Source organism: Asterias amurensis, chromosome 14 (genome assembly GCF_032118995.1).
Source record: "Asterias amurensis chromosome 14, ASM3211899v1".
In the NCBI taxonomy this organism is placed as follows: Eukaryota; Metazoa; Echinodermata; class Asteroidea; order Forcipulatida; family Asteriidae; genus Asterias; species Asterias amurensis.
In genome coordinates, this window is record NC_092661.1 from 16,848,404 (window position 1) to 16,871,279 (window position 22,876).

The 22,876-nt window shown below is 38.7% G+C and overlaps 1 protein-coding gene across 1 annotated transcript in view; it reads left to right on the forward strand.

The window, feature by feature from the left end:
• Nucleotides 1-1,025: 1,025 nt before the first annotated feature.
• LOC139947054 (uncharacterized) overlaps nucleotides 1,026-22,876 on the forward strand; it is a 108,237-nt gene continuing 86,386 nt past the window's right edge. The window contains exon 1 of the mRNA XM_071944882.1: nucleotides 1,026-1,116. Coding sequence (XP_071800983.1) covers nucleotides 1,041-1,116 — 76 coding nt within the window. The 5' untranslated portion in view covers nucleotides 1,026-1,040. The remainder of the gene's footprint in view (nucleotides 1,117-22,876) is intronic.

Genomic DNA, 22,876 nt, shown 5'->3' on the forward strand with positions numbered 1-22,876 from the left:
TTAAGGTGGTTTTTATACGTATAGTCAACCACAGATGGAGTTGGGTTTTGATTTTGAGAGTAATTATTTTGACAGTCTTTAATAAGACCGTCATTTCACGTCAACTGTGGGACTGTTTGTGGATGTTTTCTGCCTTGACAAGCTCAACGAAACGTACTCTGGACTGTTGGTTGAAAAGAGACACAGATTTATGGTAGAGTTGGAACATGGTCGACATACCATAACGGTATTATCTGTGGTTATATTGCTCGATTGTGCACACACCCGTCCCATCTCTAACTCTGCGGCTGCAATTAGCTGTATACAGCAACCTCTTTACAAAAGATAAAACGACCGCAAACAACTCGCCAACTATACATCTTAAGTTTCTTGGATGTTGCAGATTTGAAGAAAGAAAAGAACATACTGGAAATAACGATGCCTATAGGGAGATAGACTTGAAAGAAAAGACGGTTAAGAGGGGGGAATTTAGTTGTTATCAACAGCGATCGGGAAGTTCGATTTTAGCTCATTCTCTCCCGGGTGTTTTCCCCGGCGGCGGTTTAAGGAGGGCCGTAACATCCACTTGAGCGCCTTTTAAATGGTCTGGAGGTATCTGTGGACGTGTTAGAGCATCTATATCATCAGATGCTCCGAATCGATGTTGCGAGTGCTATTTAAATCCGTATGGGGTAAGCTGTGCCTGAGACAGGAACTTCTCACTCCGGTTATAATCGCTAGCAAACAGGAACTGGCGGATTTTTAGGTAAACAAATATAAAAACTGATATTTTTTTATGTAACCTCTACGCCGAGTGTCGTTTATGGGGGTAGGCTGCGCTCAGCAGGAACCTGTTACTCCGGTGTGTTCCGGGTAAATCATCAGTAACTACCAGAAGAACTATAACACACTTTTAGGTTGATAAAAGAAAGATCTATCTGCGTCAGTGAACTTCTTAAACTCTTTGGAGTTGGGCGGTACTGACAGAGACACCAGAGAGGGTACCACAGACGAAGGAAAACTTTCAATTTTATTGGTTTATTTTTCTGAGAAGGGCAGAGATGACTTTGCAACAGAGGAAGATATTGCTCCTACGTGGTATTTGCACGGTGATGTTGTTCATCGGAATTGCATCAGGTGAGTTATGCGTTCATTTCATCCTTTTTTGTTGAGGGGGTTAAATTTCATCTGTCAATCTTTTTTCAATATTGATTCAAATATTTTCCTCATTTCGGTTTGGCCTCGGCTACGCTGCCCTTTCGGTGGTTTGCCCTTTCTCGAAACAAGATATTGTGTCTCATGTTTTGCTCACACATTTTAATAAAAAGTACTTTCCGGTATGCCTTTTGATCAATTTCATTGAGCTGCTTAAGCACAAAAAGTAGCTAAGCACAACAAAAAATGTGCTGACCAGAATAGGGTTACCAGCCAAACTGCCATGTCACATGCACAATGTTCAATTCTGCTAAGCAGACATTTTTCCTGCTTAAAGCATATCTCTATGCAATTGGGTCCTGCTCGGTTGACTCGTGGAACAGACACATTCTATTGTCAAATACGACAGTATTTCTTGCCCGAGCAACTCAAGGGAGTCACCCTGTGAGCCCTCGGCAGTAGGACTTCCAAGCGTATACTTTGGCGTAGCTTCAAGCAGTTATTGACACAGATTCAAACCGGAGTTAAATAATAATAACATCGAAGTCTTATATAACGCACGTTTGAAGTTACTAAACTTCAAACTTACTCGATGCCCTAGGTGATGTACGTCTTCGTGGAATATTTTATTAGCTCTGATAAATAATAGGTTACATTTGCATCGGGGATAAAGAATATTCATTTTTGTTTTACCCTTATACACCGATGTGTGTTACTGTTAGCACTGTATACTCAGTACTTTCCTGAGCTCTGAGAAACAAATCACATGCATATTACTCGGGTGGGATTCGAACCCACGATCTTTGCAATTCTAGAGCAGTGTCATAATAATAATAATAATAAAAATAATAATTTATTTTTTAATATAGCGTCTTACATAATAAAATCTCAAAACGCTGTACAGTATATTACGTATTATAAACATTAAGCTAAAAAGAGTAAGCAAAATACAGCAAAATTGCATACCAACTAGACTGTACCAAATAAGATGATGTTTTACTGTGATTTGCCTTGCAGTATTAAGTTGCCTCAATCTGAGGTTAATCTTATTGTTTAGTATAAAAAACAAAACTGTCTTCCCTAATTACATACACATGACATCACAAAAGTGCATTCTGTGGTAGTTCATATTATAAAACTGTTCAAACGTCGAGACCACACTGGCACTTTACAGAGTCAACACCCCTCTAAGATTTAAAATATTGTTTATTAAAATAAACAATGCTTTAATGCTACCATTTGATTAGAAAACAAATCTGTCTTCCTTAAGTGCATTACTCTTGACATCACACAAGTGCACTCTGTGTAGTACACGCAACCAGTTCTATGGTAGTGTATTATTATGAAATCTTAACTTCGAAACATTTAGCTGAAGACGAGCAGAGTATACTGTTCAAAACGGCGAAACCACACAGACATAGGCGCTTTTGAAAGCTAACACTTCTCCTAAAATATGTTTTCGATTCCAGTCGAAATATCAATTCGTTCTATGAAATAATATTTTGTTCCATCGAAATACGTTCCGCAGAAATATTTTTTTAATTCCATTGAAATATTAATTCAAGTGAATGAAATGTTGTTCCCGTGTAACGAAAAGGTATATTTAAGTAATGTTTTTCTTTATTCTCATCTCTTTAAGACACATGTCCATAAAAAATAATGTAAAACAGCCGTTATGCTGATACTTGTATCATGCATAAAGATCTTGAAACAAATAAAGAAAATAAATACATAAATATATATATATAGCCCCATACCAAGAGTCCTGTTTTGGGCGAACTTAATTCGATATAACATTTCGAGGGAACATCCAAATATATATAAATAAAATGATTGCCTTCCTACGGGTTCCTTACTATATACATATAAAGTCTTGTGTAAATAGCGCTCGTTCTGAACAAGCTATATAGGTTATTATCTTCCAGCCAGTCAGCATTGTACCTATAATTATGTATATTATTTCCTTTATGGTCGAAGTCTTCCTACGTCTGACGACTATCCTTATTCCCCATTAAAGGGACTGGAAACTATTGGTAATTACTAAATCTACTTGTTAATTGTTAGCGTGGAAACAAACTTGGTAACGCGCAATGGAGAGCTGTTGATATAGTATAAAACATTGTTAAAAATTGCTCCCTCTACAGTAATACAAACGTAGTTTTTGCGAAAGAGGTAATTTCTTACTCAAATAATACAATACTTTAGCTGAAGTCTTTTATTATGTGCATCTGAAAGCACACAAAGTAACGTAACAAAGGTGTTTTTTTTTTTTTTTTTTGCTTTCATTATTCTCTTTCAACTTCGATGACCAATTGAGCCCTCATTTTCACAGGTTTGTATTTATGCATGTTGGGATACACCAAGTGAGAATACTGGTCTATGGCAATTACTAAACGTGTCTTGTGCCTTTAAGGGGGGGGGGGGTTCGGGATAGTGTCGTCAGACGTAGGAAGACTCCGCCCATAAAGAAAGGAAATAATATCTTAATTTACAAAAACAAAACATTTATTGATCGCCATTCATGACCTTACAAGTCAACCAGCCGCAAGAATCAAGAAAGAAAAAGGGACAAATGAATTAAAACGTAAATTTGATCTTAACGAACAGGTCCCATTTCTGCATCAAGTGAATCCCGATATCAAATTTCAAGATTTCTGTCGCCACTATCCTGTTTCGTCAAACAAAAAACCATCTTCCAATTATGAAGCGCAATGATAATTCTTTAGATTTGCGCTATACGAGCCTATTTATACGTTAAAGTCACTGGATACTATTGGTAATTACTCAAAATAATTGTTATCATAACGACTTACTTGGTAACGAGCAATGGAGAGCTATTGATGTTATAACACATTTTTAGAAACGGCTTCCTCTGAAGTAATGCAGTTTTTGAAAAAGAAGTAATTTCTCACTAAATTATTTGAATTTAATTCAAGACCTCAGCCGAGGTCTCGAATTCAAGCATCTGAAAGCACACATGCTTGTGCGACAAGGGTGTTTTTCAAACAAACTAACTAGCGCTGACTTGTGATGATAATGACAAAGATGATAATGATTACTTGTTGACATACAAGTTAATTGACTCCTATAGTTGATTCATGCATTAATTAAGGAACCCGTGGAGCAGGTGAAGTAATTATAGTTATAGGACTACCGTTCTTTAAAGGAACACGTTGCCTTGGATCGGGCGAGTTGGTCTATAAAAAGCGTCTGTAAACGTTTTTTATAAAATGCATATGGTTGGAAAGATGTTTTAAAAGTAGAATACAATGATCCACACAAGTTTGCCTCGAAATTGCATGGTTTTCCTTTTACTGCGCGAACTTACACGGTCGGCCATTTATGGGAGTCAAAAATTTGACTCCCATAAATGGCCGACCGTGTTAGTCGACGAGGTAGAAGGAAAACCGTGCAATTTCGAGGCATGTTTGTGTGGATCATTGTATTCTACTTTTACAACATCTTTCTACCCATATGCATTTTATAAAAAACAGTTACAAACGCTTTTCAAAGACCAACTCGACCGATCCAAGGCAACGTGTTCCTTTAAACACGTTTCACATCCTTGCACATGTTCAACTCGCGCAATAAAACATCCAGTTACTAGGTCAGGTTGCGCTCCACGTGAAAGCCAGTTTTAGTTCACTTTAAAGGCACTGGACATGTTTGGTAACTGTCAAGGAACAGTCTTCTCACTTAGCGTATCCCAACTAAATGCATACAATAACAAACCTGTGACACTTTGGACTTCATTGGTCATCGCAGTTGCAAGATAATGGAAAAACACCCTTGGTGCAGAAATTTGTGTGCTTTTAGATGCCTTAATAAAAGGCTTCATGCCTAAAGTCTTTTATTAGTATGAGTGAGAAATTACCTCTTCTTCAAAAACTATGTTACTTCAGAGGAAGCCAATTCTCACAATGATTTATACTATCAACAGCTTCCGATTGATCTTTATAACCGTGATTGTTGATGTTGATTGTATGTAAGCTTACAGCTTTCTGTCTGTGGTTTGTTGAAAGTCTAAGGCCCACATGCTTTTCAACGTTTCTTGATCATCAGCTGTTGGCAAGCTATAAGATTGCATGCAAGAGCTGTGACTGGACATGACGCTGCAAAAAAATGTCCCCCGTTCGAACCAAAAGAATTAAATAAATAAATACGTGCAACTTCTTACTGCGAACTAGTGGGTTTGAAAGTGAACCTCTGACGTCACGCGTGACCTCGACCACGGTCCCGATTTCATAATGCCGGCCGGTGCAATAAAGTGCCACCCATGTTTTCAGTAAAAACATTGGTGCAAACAAAAGTTAATGGCCTGACGTTTTGACCGTAGCAGAGTCTTTCTCGAAGGCTAAAAAAATAAAAATATTATACATTTTGCGGTGTCCAAACTGGCGATCACAGCCACGGCACCGGCCACGGCTAGATTTCCGCGTCATAATGCGTTGAAGTATAGGACGTCATTAGCAACACACTTAGCACGAGTCATATCCGTAGCTGATGATGACACCTAATATAGGATACAGCCTAACTATAATTATGGTAAGACGGTTATCCATTATGAGCCACGCCCACTGTTCATAGTGCCTCCTTCTTAAAGACACTGGACACTATTGGTAATTGTTAAAGACCAGTCTTCTCACTTGCTGTATCTCAACAATGCACAACATAACAAACCTCTGAAAATTTGAACTCAATTGGTCGACGAATATCGCCAAAAATGTCATACGTCGGCATAAAACGCTGGCTAAAACGTCAAGGTGTTACGGCTTCTAGGCTATTATTGCTTCTTCATGGCGGATAACTTTTGCGTAACTAGGTTGCTTTCATGATTGCAATGAACACGAAACTAGAATCGAACAGGCACTATCACTATTCAGGAAGCCACGATTTCTCACACTAAGTAACTGCTGAAATGGATCGATCTAAAACCATACATTCATCATGATATTATATCCAAACCAATTCGTAACACTAGTAGGAACTTTATGTTGGAGAAGAATAGTCAATCAGTGTCAGAGATTATTTATTAAGCAAGAGTTGTGTTTCCATTAGTGCAATATAACACTGTCAACTGGGACGCTACACAGAAACCCAATGCGATCTGCGGAAATTGGGAGCGGACAAATTCTACGTGACACAAAAAATGCAGTGTTAAAGGGAAGTTATAGGACTAGAGATGCTACCTTTGTTTTATTTTATTTTCTCTTGGGAGTTAATATACTAGGGCAAATATACAGGTATTTATGGAAGCGTATTGCCGCCACATGAATAATTTTTCTTCTCCCTTATCGTGTACGTACACAATCAATCCAAACTTATCATGTACGTACACGATAAATCCAAACTTATTATGTACGTTCACGATAACTTATCGTGTATGTAAACGATAAGTTCGTGTGCGTACACGACAAGGTTGGATTTAATGTGTACGTACATGATAAGTTATCGTGTACGTACAGGATAAAAGAGAAGAAAACAAATTCATGTGGCGGCAATACACTTCAGTAGGTAGGCATTCCTGCAATATTGTATATTATTCCAAAGACTACGAACAGATGAAGATGACAGGAAAAGAAAGGTCCTCTCGGTTCTTTCGCTCAGAATCGTCATTTGCGAACATTTCCCTTTCCTCAGTCGAACGGAACAAAACAAGAGAACATAATGCACGTAGGTTATTTTATTTGTGCTGTAGAAAGCTTTTTGTGTAATGCGGCAATATATCGAAGTTAAGCGGCTGCCTGTGAAGTTTTATTCCTTTGAAAAAAAATCAAATCACAAGTACATTGGGTGGAGTCTAGTGACTAAAAGCTTCGTATATTGAAGTAGTAAATGGCGTTGGTTTCCTTTGACGGGGAGATGTCATGACCATAAATAATGTCCACCTCAGCAACAAAGTGAAGGTATTTCTCATTGTGCAATTCCTGATGATTCCTTAAGTATTACTTAAAGACACTGGACAATATTGGTACAATTGTCAAAGACCAGTCTTCTCACTTGGTGTATCTCATCATGCATAACATAACAAATCTGTGAAAATTTGAGCTCAATTGGTCGTCGAAGTTGCAAGATAATACTGAAAGAAAAAAATACCCATGTCACACGAAGTTGTGTGCTTTCAGATGCTTGTTTTCGAGACCTTAAATTCTAAATCTGAGGTCTCAAAATCAAAATTAGTGGAAAACTACTTCTTTCTCGAAAACAATGTTTTATACTATCAACCTCTCCCCATTACTCGTTACCAAGTAAGGTTTTATGCTAATAATTATGTTGAGTAATTACCAATAGTGTCCACTGCCTTTAAATGTATTCTACATTGAGGCTACAGTGACAGCATGCACTTGCCGTTTTTTTCCAATCAATTCTCACCTCAATTTTGTTGTAGTTTTGTTTTTCACACATGGAAGGCGAATTGAATTTAAACATGGCACCAGACGCACATAATTTTGCATAACCTTTCTGTGTTCCACTTTTCCTATTCTCTAATGTGTTGTAAAGGGAACAAAACCGTGAACTTATTACCAATTACCCATTAATATTCACGAATTTAAGAAACCACTTCGAAACTCGAAATTCAACAAAAAGTCGTGGACGGACTTCTAACAGACTTTAAAGCGGGATACACACAAGGGACACCTATACAGAATATTATACAGGTTTAAGAGAGCTCATTTATGGCACCAGCAAGAAAATTGAATTTCCAAGCTGTTATTAAGGGAATAAATATGAGCATGACCGGTTTTTAAACACTCTGTTTAATACCGGTTGCAGTCCGGATGCGATAATTACAGGTGCAAGCTCGCGTGTCACGCCAATGTTTAAACACTTCTGGATGTGGTTATGTCGTCCAAATGATGTCCATTCAACCAATCAAAATGGAGAAACTGTCCAAGGTATTTATGTATACGGATTTAAATCCGTTAGAACGTCACCATAATAGGGATTCGCAGTCCGTACGGATTCGCAATCAGTTAAATATGGATACGCAATGCCTTATTACGGATTCGCAAAGCATTTTCAAAGATTCGCAATCCACTATACTTATGATTCAGAATTACAGATTCGCAATCCGTTATTAAGGATTAACAATTTGTTATTACTAGATTCGCAATTTGTTATTACGGATTCGCAATATGTTATTACGGATGAACAATAATGTTATTACGGATTCGCAATCCATTTATATGGATTTGCAACCCCTTCTTTATACAAATTGCAGATTGTGAAAACAGCATTATAAGTTATGCCATACAAATTATTCGTAATTGCACACACACATCACATGAAGTAGCGGTACAATCTCCTAGCTAATGCAAATACCCCAGAAATATCTGCTTCAACTTCAGAATATATTATTATTCCCATCTCTGAAAATCAAGCAAGCTTCGAGAATCCGAAAATAATAAACACGCGTTTGATATCGTCGTTTAAATTGCTCCCAGCGTCTTGAAGTTGAGACTAGAACCCGCTAAGAGCCACCGTTTCTCCCCATGAAGGACCTGATTTATATGTACCATTCGTCTTCAAGAGGTTGGACAAGTGTCCCATGAAGCGCCTTATGTGGAAGTGAAATATAACTCATCTTGTGCCATGGGATTTATTTATTGTGTGCCATTCTTTGTGGCACCTGCCGTCTTTAGATGGGATGCTATTTAGGGAGATGTTAGAACATGGTTGGACTGAATAAATCAAAAAGGAATTCTGCAAATGGTTCATGCTTTACAGTAGTGCAGAGATGTGTTGGTGATTCAAGTATGAGCGGCCCCTGATGATCCACGGTTACCGTAGACCAGTGGTAAGACTGAAGGGCCCAATTTCATGGCTCTGCTTACCGTAAGCACAGAATCGGCGCTTACGGAAGCGGGAAATTCTGTGCTTACGGCAAGCGTATTTCACGGGTTAGCGGCGAATTTGGGCTTCTGCGCGTGCGTACTCCACGTTACTTTGCATTCTACGCTCACAAGGCTAGCGCAGAAATTCGGCGCTTGCACGTAAGCGGGGAATCGTGTTCGTAAGCGCAGAATTCGGCGGTAAGCAGAGCCATGAAATTGGGCCCAGGACTTGCAATCACAAGGTTGTGGGTTTGAATCCAGCATGCTAACCACCGATTTCACAATGACTAGAATTGCCGTCTAGTAACATACTTAGAATTTCTTGATTTTGTGCAACATAGAGTATGGATGTTGCCAGCTTGGTGTGCGTATCCCCTTGTGGGAGTTTGTCGAGCTCCCTTGATGTGAAGATTATTTTAAACAAACAGGCAAACAAATCTTCAATTTCAGAAATCTCTTTGTTTCATTTGATCTTGATTCCCGCTTCTGGATCGTTGCAGCACTTCAAAATCAGTCAGTTTGCAAATTGAAATTACTGAGAATTGTCACCGTATGGAAATAGCTCACTTTGTTTTTACAAACTCAATTCCTCACTTTAGCCCGACAGTAAGCCTAAAAAACGTGAAGTTACTTTAAAGGCAGTGGACACTATTGGTAATTACTCAAAATAATTATTAGCATAAAACCTTACTTGGTAACGAGTAATGGGGAGAGGTTGATAGTATAAAACATTGTGATAAACGGCTCCCTCTGAAGTAACGTAGTTTTCGAGAAAGAAGTAATTTTCCACGAATTTTATTTCGAGACCTCAGAATTAGATTTTGAGGCCCGAAATCAAGCATCTGAAAGCACACAACTTCGTGTGACAAGGGTGTGTTTCCTTTTATAGTTATCTCGCAACTTCGACGACCAATTGAGCTCAAATTTGTACAGGTTTGTTATTTGATGCATAATGTTCAGATACACCAAGTGAGAAGATAGTCTTTGATAATTAACAATAGTGTCAATTGTCTTTAAGCCCGACAGTAAACCTAAATGTGAAGTTACTTTAGGACAGATCAATTCATGCTATCCTCGACAATAATAGTCCAGATAGAGTAGCTTGAGAGAGTAATAACCTCAACTCAAAGTACAATTTCCGTAAATCCATTCTGCAGAATGGCTCTTGAGGACTGAATCTTCACATAGAATGATGAGTGTAGGTTTCCTTTGCCTTCAATGAAGTCTCAAAATTGATCAAAATGAGAATTTTCTACAATGTCCTCTCATGTGAACAGCCCCAAAAGACCTTTTGTGTTGATATGTAACCTTCTGAACCACTGAGTTTCTTTTAAAGGAGAGGTATATAATTATCTCCCTTTGTGGTAACGAAGTTTTTGAAAAGAGGTAATTTCTTTCTGAAATACTAAAAGACTTCAGGCCCGAAGCCTTTTATAATGCACTAGAAAGCACTCAAACGTTATGGCAACAAGTTTTGTTTTATCTTCACCTTTCTCTTGCGTGGACCAATTCAGCCAAAATGCTCACAGATTTGGTTTTTTATGCATATGTTGGGATACACCAAGTGAGAAGACTGGTCTTTAACAATTACCAAAAGTGTCCAGTACCTTTAAGCAAACATATTCTCAGTGCAGTAAATATTCATAAGCAATACATGTTCCTTAACAAGCCAATATTTTCGTAGCGCAGAAGAAAACTTTCCTTAGGGAACAGGGAATGCTCTATATAATTCTTTTTTTTTTTAGCACAACCATGATTCTATAAAGTAACAAATGTTCTATAAAAGGGCAGAAACTGAGGAGGCAAATATGCAAATTATGACGTGTGATTAAATAATGATCTTAGCGGATAGGGTACTGTATTCCTGAGAAGGTAACTCACGTACTTAGCGCAGAAATTATTCCAGAGTATAGGAATTAGAAATGTTCTTTGTTTAAAGACACTGGACACTATTGGTATTGTCAAAGACCAGTCTTCTAACTTGGTGTATCTCAACATATACATAAAATAGCAAACCTGTGAAAATTTGGGCTCAATTGGTGATCGAAGTTGGTAGAGAACGATAAAAGAAAACACGCCCTTCTTGCACAAAATGTGTGTGCTTTAAGTTGCGAGATAATAATGAAAGAAACAACACTCTTGTCACACAAAGTGCTTTCAGATGCTAGATTTCGAGACCTCAAAATCAAATTCTGAGGTCTCGAAATTCAAATTCGTGTTTCTTACAATGTTTTATACTATCAATAGCTTCCCATTACTCGTTACCAAGTAAGTTTTTATGCAAATTACCAATGAGTAATTACCAATAGTGTCCAGTGGCTTTAAACAGTATTCCTTGGGAAGGAAAGTAATGTTCTTGAGCCGGAAACCACCATATGCGTGTTCTTGGTCCCAAGGATGGAAACGTGGGCTTAATGCAAACATTTTCTTAGCGCAGAACTTATCCCTAAGGAAGCAAATGTTTTCTCAGGCCAGAAAATATTCATTATTAGGAAGTAGACAATGTTCGTAGCGGAACAAATTATTCATTGGGAAGCAACACTATTCCTGGGGCAGTAAAGTTTCTCCTTATCAGGAAACAACAAAACTAATAACAGAGTAAATATTCCTTCGGAAACAGACAACATTCGTAGGAGAGCAGACAGTGTTCACAGCAGAGCAACATGTTCATTAACTTATCGCCAACAAATAATCTAAACGATCTGAGATTACTAAAAGTTGTGTTTCAAATTAATTTGTTCCCAATCGAACGAACAATCAAAACACAAACGGACAACAATAATACAATTCAGTCAGAAAAAAAAAATAAATAAAAAAATAAATACACACATTAACAAAACAATTACACAACAGCCAATAAAGTCAACAAAACGCCTCAACCCCCCCCCCCCCCACACAAGAAAAAAGATACATCTAAAAAACTAGACAATCAGACGAATTTCATATCATCTTCTTCGCTTGCCTCCTAAAAATTGCTCAGTATTTATCTGCTTATCGGGTTATGAAATTTAAGAACTATTCTTACACCTGTCGTGATCGGCAAAGTGGCAATAATAATGATCTACAGGTCACCTGCACCTGTATACATTAACCCAATTAGAGCCTTTTGAAATATTCCATATTTTGTACAATGAGTCAAAGCGTTTGACATAAAACGCGTCAATTCAGTGCGACTGGCTGCTTTTATATTTTCTGAGCCACAATATTGCGAACTATAGTGCTACTTACAGTGCGGTAGTCATCGATAAAAACTAAAGGGCGAAGTTTTAGCGGGAACAAAAGTGCACCACTTTTGCTTGGGGCACTTGTTGTCAAGTAAAACGTTAGTTTCCATTTGAATATTGCTTAAAAAGACACTCTTTTTATGTTAATTAATATTTTTATAAACTCAATCCGGTTTTGAGGTAAAAATACAAAAAAGCAAATCTGCCGTCTTGTATACGTTTTCAGCTGTCTTGGACGTTTTGGTGTTGTAGTTGTTACTGTTGATGATGCTGTTGTTGTTGTTGTTTCTGTCGTTGTTGTTGTTGTTGTTGTTGTTGTTGTTACTGTTGTTGTTGTTTTTGTCGTTGTTGATGTTGTTGTTGTTGTTGTTGTTGTTGTTGTTGTTGTTGTTGTTGTTGTTGTTGTTGTTGTTGTTGTTGTTACTGTTGATGATGTTGTTGTTGTTGTTGTTTTTGTCGTTGTTGTTGTTGTTGTTGTTGTTGTTGTTGTTTTAGTCGTTGTTGATGTTGTTGTTGCTGTTGTTGTTGTTGTTGTTTTGTCGTTGTTGTTGTTGTTGTTGTTGTTGTTGTTGTTGTTGTTGTTGTTGTTGTTGTTGTTGTTGTTGTTGTTGTTGTTGTTGTTGTTACCAAAGGATTGGTAAATAAACTATAAGGCTTCGAGACAACATGGTCTGATCCCTTTATGTTAACCTTGAATTAAAACTGTCGGCGTCATTGTGTACACAGGGAGTCAGACACAGCTGGCTGTAGTGTAAAGGTTTAAAATGTGTGGCGTATATAAGTATTCTTCTAAGGCTCGGTGTGGATGATCAAGTGTCCTCGTGGCCTCGAAATCACAGGTGGTAAAAGAAGACACCCTCTTCACATGAATCGGGGTGCAATGTTAATGATTGATTTCTTTTGAACAAGTCCTAGGCTATAATAAAACAAAACAAAATAGCATTTTTTATTTCGCCGTGCAAATATCTTCGAAAAAAATCACTCTGATATGATCATTTGCCACATCCCCACTAAAACATTTTCCAACCACACACTCTCATTTCATGCTCCAAAAACCAGTCTTGTTTGCTCCTTCAGGATAAATCCATCGATCCTTGGTCAACAAACTAAAATAATTTGATAAGGTAACCTTTACAATATATTCTTGCCTTTGTTGTTATGAGAGACTAGTGCAGTATTATTATTGCCATTCTGAGAGCACAACTACACGGTATCGTCAACGTAGCTATATGTTCCAAAGACCCGCAAGTGGGCGTCGAAAACATGGGGAGCTAATGTCAACGGCACGCACTGCTTTAGGGAAATCTAGGAAAACGGGACAAAAGTTACGCAAACACGTGAACATGGAAAGCAATCCATTTAGCCACAATAGAGTGAAGTCTGCAAATATGGAGGGGCATCAAAGCGATGGCGGTTTACCAACATAATACTCTCGATGTTTTTTTTTACGAAAACCCTTAAAACTTCCGGGTCAGATTTGAAATGTGTTATTATCCTAATATCAAAAAGAATACTTGGGTCTGTACATTTTTATATGAGGACTGTTTAGTTCATTCTGAGTGTTCATGGTATTCAATCAAACGGTGTTAACTACACAAACCAAATAGAATCAATTCGAAGTAATTTCTCGTTGGTGATGATTCTTTGTATTTAGCCATATCCCAAGGTTTAGTATCTTAATAAGCAGGCCAACTCTTTCCAGAACTATAGTCTCCCAAATTCCAAAATCTACGACGCGGTAGTAGAATAAATGGCAAGACAAGTTCTCAAAGAACATAACAGCAAAGCAGGACAGTTCTTTTAAGAGCTGAGAATTCTCCCGAAATCCGAAAATCTACTCCTAGGTAGTAAAATATAAAGCAAGACAAAAGAACAAAATCTACCAAGCAAGTAAACACACGCATGGTGTACTGCAAACAAATATTGATACCTCACCATAAAATGCCTGAAATCCCATTAAGTATAATACATATTAGTGTTACCGCAAACCCAGTACACATTGATACCTCACAGGCAATACCTCAAAACCCACACTACCTAATAGTTGTGTAACAACGCAGGCTGGCTAAACGGTACTTACACGATAGTTTAGTTCGATGAACCACCTTCCATCAATTCGAGATTCTGAAACTAACTCTAATGTGGTTCAATTACCAGTAAACATACACCCCCCTTTAAAGCCAAACTTTCTAATAGACCTAACTATCTTCCCCTGGACTCATTTTACGGAACTGTATCTTGTAATATGGATTTTCATTTATTACTCCCGAGAGTGTCTGTTCTACATTTGAAAGGCAAACACCCGTTCAGTCGCAGTTTTTCCAAATTGCATCTTCAATTGCCTAGAGGGTTAGATAGATCTGTTACAGACCTCCACTACTACCTCGGGGGCCGTCATGAGGGCCCTTGCTCCCCCACCATCTGCAGGGGTATGTGAGCGCGACGTCTCTGTAAAATAAATACGAAGATTGAGGCGTATGTTAAAGGCACTTGAGTGGATTTCACAAAGAGTTCAGACTAGTCTTATATGGTGAGTTAGGACGAGTTATAACTTAGGACAGCCATAAGTTTTTAATATCTCCTAGGATTAGTCCTAAGTTAAGATTAGTCGCGACTATTTGTGAAATCGACACGTTTGGTAATTGTTAAAGACCAGTATTCTCACTTGGTGTATCCCAGCATATGCATACAATAACAACCCTGTGAAAATTTGGGCTCAATTGGTGATCGAAGTTGTTAGAGAACAATACAAGAAAACACGCCCTTCTTGCACACAATGTGTGTGCTTTGAGATGCCTAACAACTTCAGCTGAATTTTTTTTTTTTTTTTTTTTTTTTTTTTGAGTGAGACATTTTCTATCTTAAAAACTACGTTACTTCAAAGGCTAGTCGTTTCTCACTGTTTTATACTGATCAACAGCTCTCTCCATTGCTCGTTTCCAAGTAAGTTTTTATGCTAACAATTATTTCGAGTAATTACCAATAGTGTCCAGTGCCTTTAACGCCTGATGTTTTTCAAGTCTGATACATTACACCGTAGAAGTATCAAGGCGAAGTCCTGGACGGCCGAGGGAAACCTGAACGCCAAGCGAGGATGTACCAAACAACGCCCAAGGGTTGGGAGCTGGCGACGGTTAAGATCCTTCTCGCCGTATCAACAACTCCTCCAAACGAAGCTTGTTTAGACGGGCAGGTAGTTTGTAAAGGGGCTACGAATCCGGGTGTTATTTCTCTCTATATCCTTCTTTCTTTCCTCAGCTATACTGCCGTCGTTTCTGCGCCTTATATTTAAGGCATTTGCCAGTTGCTACTATTGGTAATTACTCAAACTAGTTCATTAGCATACAAACTAACTAGGTAACGAGTAATGGGGAGCTGTTGATAATATAAAAATGGTGAGAAACTTAGTAAGAAGTAACGCAGTTTTTGAGAAATAGGTAACTTCTCACTCAGCAAGGCGTGAAATTTAAACATTCAGGTGAAGATCTAAATAAACCAAGTTAACATGAATGTTGTGTTAAAGTCCCCTGGAAGAGGTATTTTTTCAAAATAAAGCTTTTGTCACTAATACATGTGTTTTGATGAGTGGAATGTGAACAGTTAACTAAAATTTAAACAATCAGTTCTTATGTTATTTACTAATTTAAGAGTAGACCCCGACCCGAGAGGGCGCTGTTCGTGACGTCAATCGAGGCAGACTTTGCCTGTAATGCGTAGAGTAAACACAATACGGACCAACTCGTGAGTTTGTATGTTTCAAAAAAAAAAGATTTTTTGTTTTTTTTCCGGCAATGCCGACCAGGTGTATTGCTGCTGAATGCAGAAAAACACTTTTTGAAATGTACCAACTCACGACTTGGACGTACATGTACTTTGCACGTGTGTTTACTATACGCATTGCAGGCAAAGTCTGCCTCGATTGACGTCACAAAAGGGGTAGGCGGAGTTGTTTTATTGTTCTTAAGCATATACTCTTATGTTTGAAAGAAAACAAAAATTCTATTTCCAGGTGACTTTAATGTTTTTTTGCCGTGAAGTCAATCACATGGATGTTGAGTTTTGCTTGAATTTCTCTTCCACTCTCTCCCCTCTTTCTTTCTTTCTTCAGCTAAGTTCTACTGTTATTTCTCCACCCATGACTTACATCTACCAAGGCGTGAAATCTGAACGTTCAAGTGTTGCTCTAGAAAAGCGACAATGAATGAATGAATGTAGTCTTAATGTTTTTGTTGTGAAGTCAATCACACGGATGTTGAGTTTTGTTTTTGAATTTCTCCTTTTCCCTCTCCCCCTTAGTAGGGTCATATCTTTGGATTCCGTGACCATTTTTTGCTACCTTTTTTTCTCGATGGATTTGACTTCAGGAACCATTTAAAAGGAAAATTAGCTCCTATGAACCTCTGAAATGTGATAGGAACTTTTTTTATTGCGCAATATTCAAAATGGCCGCCGACGCCATCTTGAAAAACATAAATTGTAATAGCTCTGGCACCAGATGACCTAGATGGACAAAGGAGATGTCCTTTTCCACTATATCTGACATGACAAATACACTGGAGTGGTAATTGTAAGGTTTGGGGGCCATCTTGACCTCTAAATCCAATATGGCCACCGGAAGCCATCTTGAAAAACATAACTTTAATTAGCTCTGGCACAAAGATGACCTATATAGACGGACAAAGGAGATATCCTTTTCCACTATATCTGGCATGGGCCATGGCAAATACACTGAAGTGGTTATTGTAAGGTTTGGGGACCATCTTGACCTCGAAATCCAATATGGCCGCCGACGCCATCTTGAAAAACAAAACTTTCATTAGCTCTGGCACGAGATGACCTAGAAGGACAAAGGAGATATCCTTTTCCACTAGATCTGGCATGGCAAATACACTGGAGTGTTAATTGTAAGGGACCATTTTGACCTCGAAATCCAATATGGCCACCGAACGCCATCTTCAAAATTTGAAATGTGAAAGCTGTGGCACAAGAAGAGCTATAAAAACAAATAGTGTGTCATTTCCCACTGTTTCTGGCATTACAAATTAATTTTTAAATGTTTTTCATAGTTCTGGAGTCATCCTTACCTCTAAATCCAAGATTCACATCATAGCAGCTTCACTATCACAACCTATCTCACTTTTCACTTACGCTACCGCTATCACTGTTGTCATGTGTCTGCGGGTTTGTTGGTAGGGACATGGATCAGGGAATGGGGGCTTAGTATAACGGATTGGCAGACAAGCCATTTGCAAGATGCAACCCATGGCCTATTGGTGAGGGGGTGACTTCTTAACTTAATAAGTATGCACGCTCCAAGTGTGGACAGAGACTGTCCAAGTCAGGCACAAGCCAAATAGTGCTCTTTTTCCTGCACTCTTCACTTGGCAGCTCGGACTTCTCCCAGGGCCTTGCTTTTACAATCGCCATACACGTATGACAAATTGCTCCAAATTGCTGATAATCTTTTGTGTCACAGGGAGCTGTTTAATACTGCTAGCAGGTCTTGTGCCTCTTTGGAATTTTCAACCCGATTGATCCATAGAAACCAGAGTTATTGTCACACCCAAAGAACATAAAGTGGTATGATGGAAGTGGCTTGATAAGCTGATGTTTGCGTTGTACACACACATGAGCCCTGATGTATTCTGAGAATTATATATGCCACTTGTACAAAGTTGTCAGTGTTCTCAGTATAAAAAATGACTGCTTCTGAGTAGCCATCAGAACAAAGCACAATGTACATGGTGAATATGGCAGTGTCTGCCTCTGCATGGGCACAATATTAAGCTCTGGCATCAGACTGCCTGCGAGATTCTTAGCAGTGCTGCCTACTATACACGTAGATTATCTCAATACTGGTTGACTCTGCTGTTCTCAGGAAAGCTTCTTGGAGGAAAACTTGAAGGCGGATCTTGCCTTGTTCTCACGTGTGCTCAGGAGAGCATGGAAATCTTCTGATTTCATGAAAACATTGCTGATTGGCAGTTTGTCTTCAGTGGTAGGAATGGTCAAGCGCCATATGAGGCCCATATCGATGATCTATGTGAATACATCAGGCTCTGGAATGGCAATCGAAGTGAGATTTTTCGGGAGCTTGCTTTTCTGTGTCTTACGCATGGTTCCATTGACGTTGAAGATTGCAAGGCACAACACGATGCTGCAGGATGTCTTCAAGATTGGGCACCACTCGTTTCGACCAGCCAGAGAACAGAGGCCAAAGCTTTACACTCCATTTCCTCCATCCTTACTGCAATTCTCGAGTTGAAAAGTTCTGATGCTTGCTATTTCGAGTCTTTGAAAGGAGTTGCTTTTCATTGTTTGGAATTGCCAGTCATCCAGATTTCAGCTTAGATATCAGCTTAGAGCCCTTATTCATTGTTGGCTCTATCCAAATGTCAAGGGCGACACATGAAAGGTTTTCCAATCATTGAGTGCGCAACATACCATATTCCTTGAACGCAGCCTGGTCTTCAGGAAGGGTATCAAGTACTGCCGTAAAATCGAGAAGATGCCGACCATACGTGTCATTGTCATAGATTCACATCCATGGAAGCATGAGGTTGAGTGAAGACTTGAACTCGTAAAATCGGGAAGATGCCGACCATACGTGTCATTGTCATAGATTCACATCCATGGAAGCATGAGGTCGAGTGAAGACTTGAACTCTGTCCAGTTGCTCGTTTTGAGTCAGAATCTCCACCATTTCCATGAAGGAAATCCAGTATTCTGCTTGTTGGGAACCCTCAAAGTCCTTGAAGAGAGTGTCAACTACAATCATGTAGGTCAATCAGATCAGCATTGTACTTAAGTTCATCATGTGAATCTGAAAGTTCTTGAACACTGTTTGAAAGTCGGAGCTTAGCAAGAAAGCCTCAATACGCTTAGCAAATACGCTTCAAGTTATGTGTTTTTGTCCTGGCATGACGGAACAGTCTCGTAGTAGAGTTATACAGGCACGAACCCGCTCTTTTCCCACGAAGGGCCCGAATAACAGAACAATCTGCAATGACACCCGCTGCAACCAAAACATCTAAGATGCCAGATCCCTTTAAACCTCTTGAATATAGCGTAGATGAGTGACATTGATGTGGAAAGGTCCCGTGAAAGGTATGATTTTGTGGAAAGTTTACAGGATGGTCACCAACAATTATTGCGAAAGGCATATTTTTCTCTTTGATTGGCTTTCCAAGTTTACACATCACATCAAATAAATCGTCTTAACAAGTGGGTTGGGGTAAGTCGTATGAAATTGCTCGACTTTCCTCTGGTTTTGACATGTTGGCTGAAGCCCTGAAAACCCTGGCACAGTCTGTTCTTCTGGTTTAGGTCTCACTTGGTCATCTTTGGCCCTGGGCCAATGCAAGGATTACACAGCGAGTTTTTTGCCCGTATGTATCGAGAGTGCTTGAATCAGTTAAAATCAGTTGTAATGCCAGAAATAGTGGACAATTACACCATATTTGTTTGTACAGCTCTTCTTGTGCCTGAGCTATTACAATTCATAATTTGTAAGATGGTGACAGCGGCCATCTTGGATTTGGGGTTTAGGATGATCCCCACTCTCTACAATAACCGTTCCAGTAGACTTGTAATGCCAAATTTAGTGGAAAATGACATATCTTTTGTCTGTCTAGGTCATCTGGTGCGATAGCTAATGAAAGTTATGTTTTTTAAGATGCCATCCGACGGCCATATTGGATTTCGAGGTCAAGATGGTCCCCAAACCTTACAATAACCACTCCAGTGTCTTTGCCATGCCAGATATAGTGGAAAAGGATATCTCCTTTGTCCGTCTAGGTCATCTGGTGCCAGAGCTAATAAAAGTTATGGTTTTCAAGATGGCGTCCGGCGGCCATATTGGATTTAGAGGTCAAGGGGGTCCCTAAACCTAACAATAACCACTCCAGTGTATTTGTCATGCCAGATATAGTGGAAAAGGACATCTCCTTTGTCCATCTAGGTCATCTGGTGCCAGAGCTATTACAATTTATGTTTTTCAAGATGGCGTCGGCGGCCATATTGGATTTAGAAGTCAAGATGGCCCCCAAACCTTACAATTACCACTCCAGTGTATTTGTCATGTCAGATATAGTGGAAAAGGACATCTCCTTTGTCCATCTAGGTCATCTGGTGCCAGAGCTATTACAATTTATGTTTTTCAAGATGGCGTCGGCGGCCATTTTGAATATTGCGCAATAAAAAAAGTTCCTATCACATTTCAGAGGTTCATAGGAGCTAATTTTCCTTTTAAATGGTTCCTGAAGTCAAATCCATCGAGAAAAAAAGGTAGCAAAAAAATGGTCACGGAATCCAAAGATATGACCCTACTATCTTCCTTTCTTTCCTCCGCTAAGTTCTACCCTAATTTCTCCACCCATGACTTAAATCTACCGAGGCGTGAAATCTGAACGTTTAAAGCCATTGGACACTTTCGGTAAAAAAGGCCCACACTTTGTGTATCACAACTTCTATATAAAATAACAAACCTGTGAAAAATTAGGCCCAATCCGTCATCGGAGTCGGGAGAAAATAACGGGAAAACCCACCCTTGTTTCCGCACGTTTCCTCGTGTCATGACATGTGTTCAACATAAATTGGTAATTCTCGCTATCGAGAATTGATATTGTTTTAGTGTTTTCTCAAAAAGTAAAGTATTTCATGGAATAATATTTCAAAAGAAGTCTTTCATCGTTACCTTCTGTAAACCCTTAAAGTTATTTGTAAATCTGTGAACTTTTTTTTCCCGTACCGAAAGTGTATAATGGCTTTAAGTGTCGTTATAGAAAAGCGACATGAATGTAGTCTTGATGTTTTTGTTGTGAAATCAGTCACACGGATGTTGAGTTTTGTTTGAATTTCTCTCCCACTCTCTCCCTTTTTTTCCTATCCTCAACTAAGTTCTACCTTTTTTTTCTCCGCCCATGACTTACATCGACCAAGGCGTGAAATCTGAACGTTCAAGTGTTGCTCTAGAAAAGCAAACATGAATGTTGTCTTAATAATGTTTTTCCGGTGAATTCAATCACACGGTGGTGATATTTTCTAACCAGAGTACATAGCACGACCTATACTCAACAGTAACGTCCATTAGAAACTTATCCATTGGGCCCGGGGTATTTTTAAAGGCACTGGACACTGTTGGTAATTATTGAAAAATAATTGTAAGCATACAAAATTACTTGGTAAACGGGCAATGGAGAGCTGTTGCCAGTATAAAACATTGTGAGAAACGGTTCCCTCTAGATTTTGAGATAGAGGTAATTAAATCACTCAAATAATAAAAGACATCAGGACTGGGGCCTTTTATAATATGCATCCGAAAACACACAAAGTTATACAACAAGGGTGTTTTTTCTTTCATTATTTTGTTTTGTGATCATACTTTATGGATTTTAATTTTGGACCTTTTAATTTTGTTTTTGTTTTTGTGGTTAAAATTTGTGTTGTTGTAAAGCGCCTGGGGCATTTTTAATGGATTTGGCGCTATATAAATGTTTATTATTATTATTATTATTATTATTATTATTATTATTCTCTTGCAACCTAGATGACCAATTGAGCCCAAATTTTTACAGGTTTGTTATTTTATGCATATGTTGGGATACACTAAGTGAGAATACTGGTCTTTGACAGTTACTAAACATGTCCTGTGCCTTCAAACAACATGTTACCGCATTCTTTAACTGGGGCACACACAAAAATCCACATGAGGCGAAGTATTGCTTTCCGGAAGTGCAATTTCAGATGTCCAATACGCTCGATCATGAAAACATAATTATATCCCTCGATGGAAAATTGAAACCAAAACGATTCGTTAACTGTCACAATATTATCTTTAGGACGTCATGGACATTTCTACAAAGGATAGGATTCCCGTCCCCTGAAAACGCGAAATAAAAAACGACTAAATAACTCAGGAATTTATTGCAAAGGATGAGCAGGGACGACGTGATGAGGTCGACCCCATTGGTAAGAGACCCGGGGCAAATTTCATAGAGCTGCTAAGCACAAAAACATTGCTTGGCGTGAAATTTCTTAATAAAAACAGGATTACCAACCAAATTTCCAGTTGTTGCATATTGCTTGTTACTGCGGTTCAGCGGTTGTTTGCTTATATGAAATTATGCTGAAAATCACGTTAAAATTTGGTTGGTAATCCTTTTGTTTTAATTTATCAAGGCAAACGTTTCATGCTTAGCAAATTGTTGTGCTTAGCAGCTCTATGAAATTGAGACCTGTACGTTTCTCTCTGCCTTTATTACATCAGGGACGGTGGGACACCCCTATAACTGGGAATTGTTCCAAAACACGGAACTTTAGACTGAGAAGAGGAGGAGGGTTGTCAGAAATGGAATTCACTGGGGAATAATTCACAAACGGTCAAGAAGTACGACGACTTTTTGTTTGGATGTCTTCAGCGTGTCTTAAAAGGACCCACTGCCGCGGCTGCTGTTTATTTAATACTTAGTGACACGTGGTTGTAATAAGAAATTTCATATTTGAAGCTTTTTATTGTGTGAATAAATAATATGAAGAAACTATAAATAATAGTCAACTTGCGGGTACAACCATGTGTTTGTATGACCTACCATCCGAGGACATTTTTCAATAGGGACATCAGGTCCTCACTAGTCGGTGCTTTGTTTTTATGGGTCCTCTGTAGTCATTTGTGTACAAAACCAA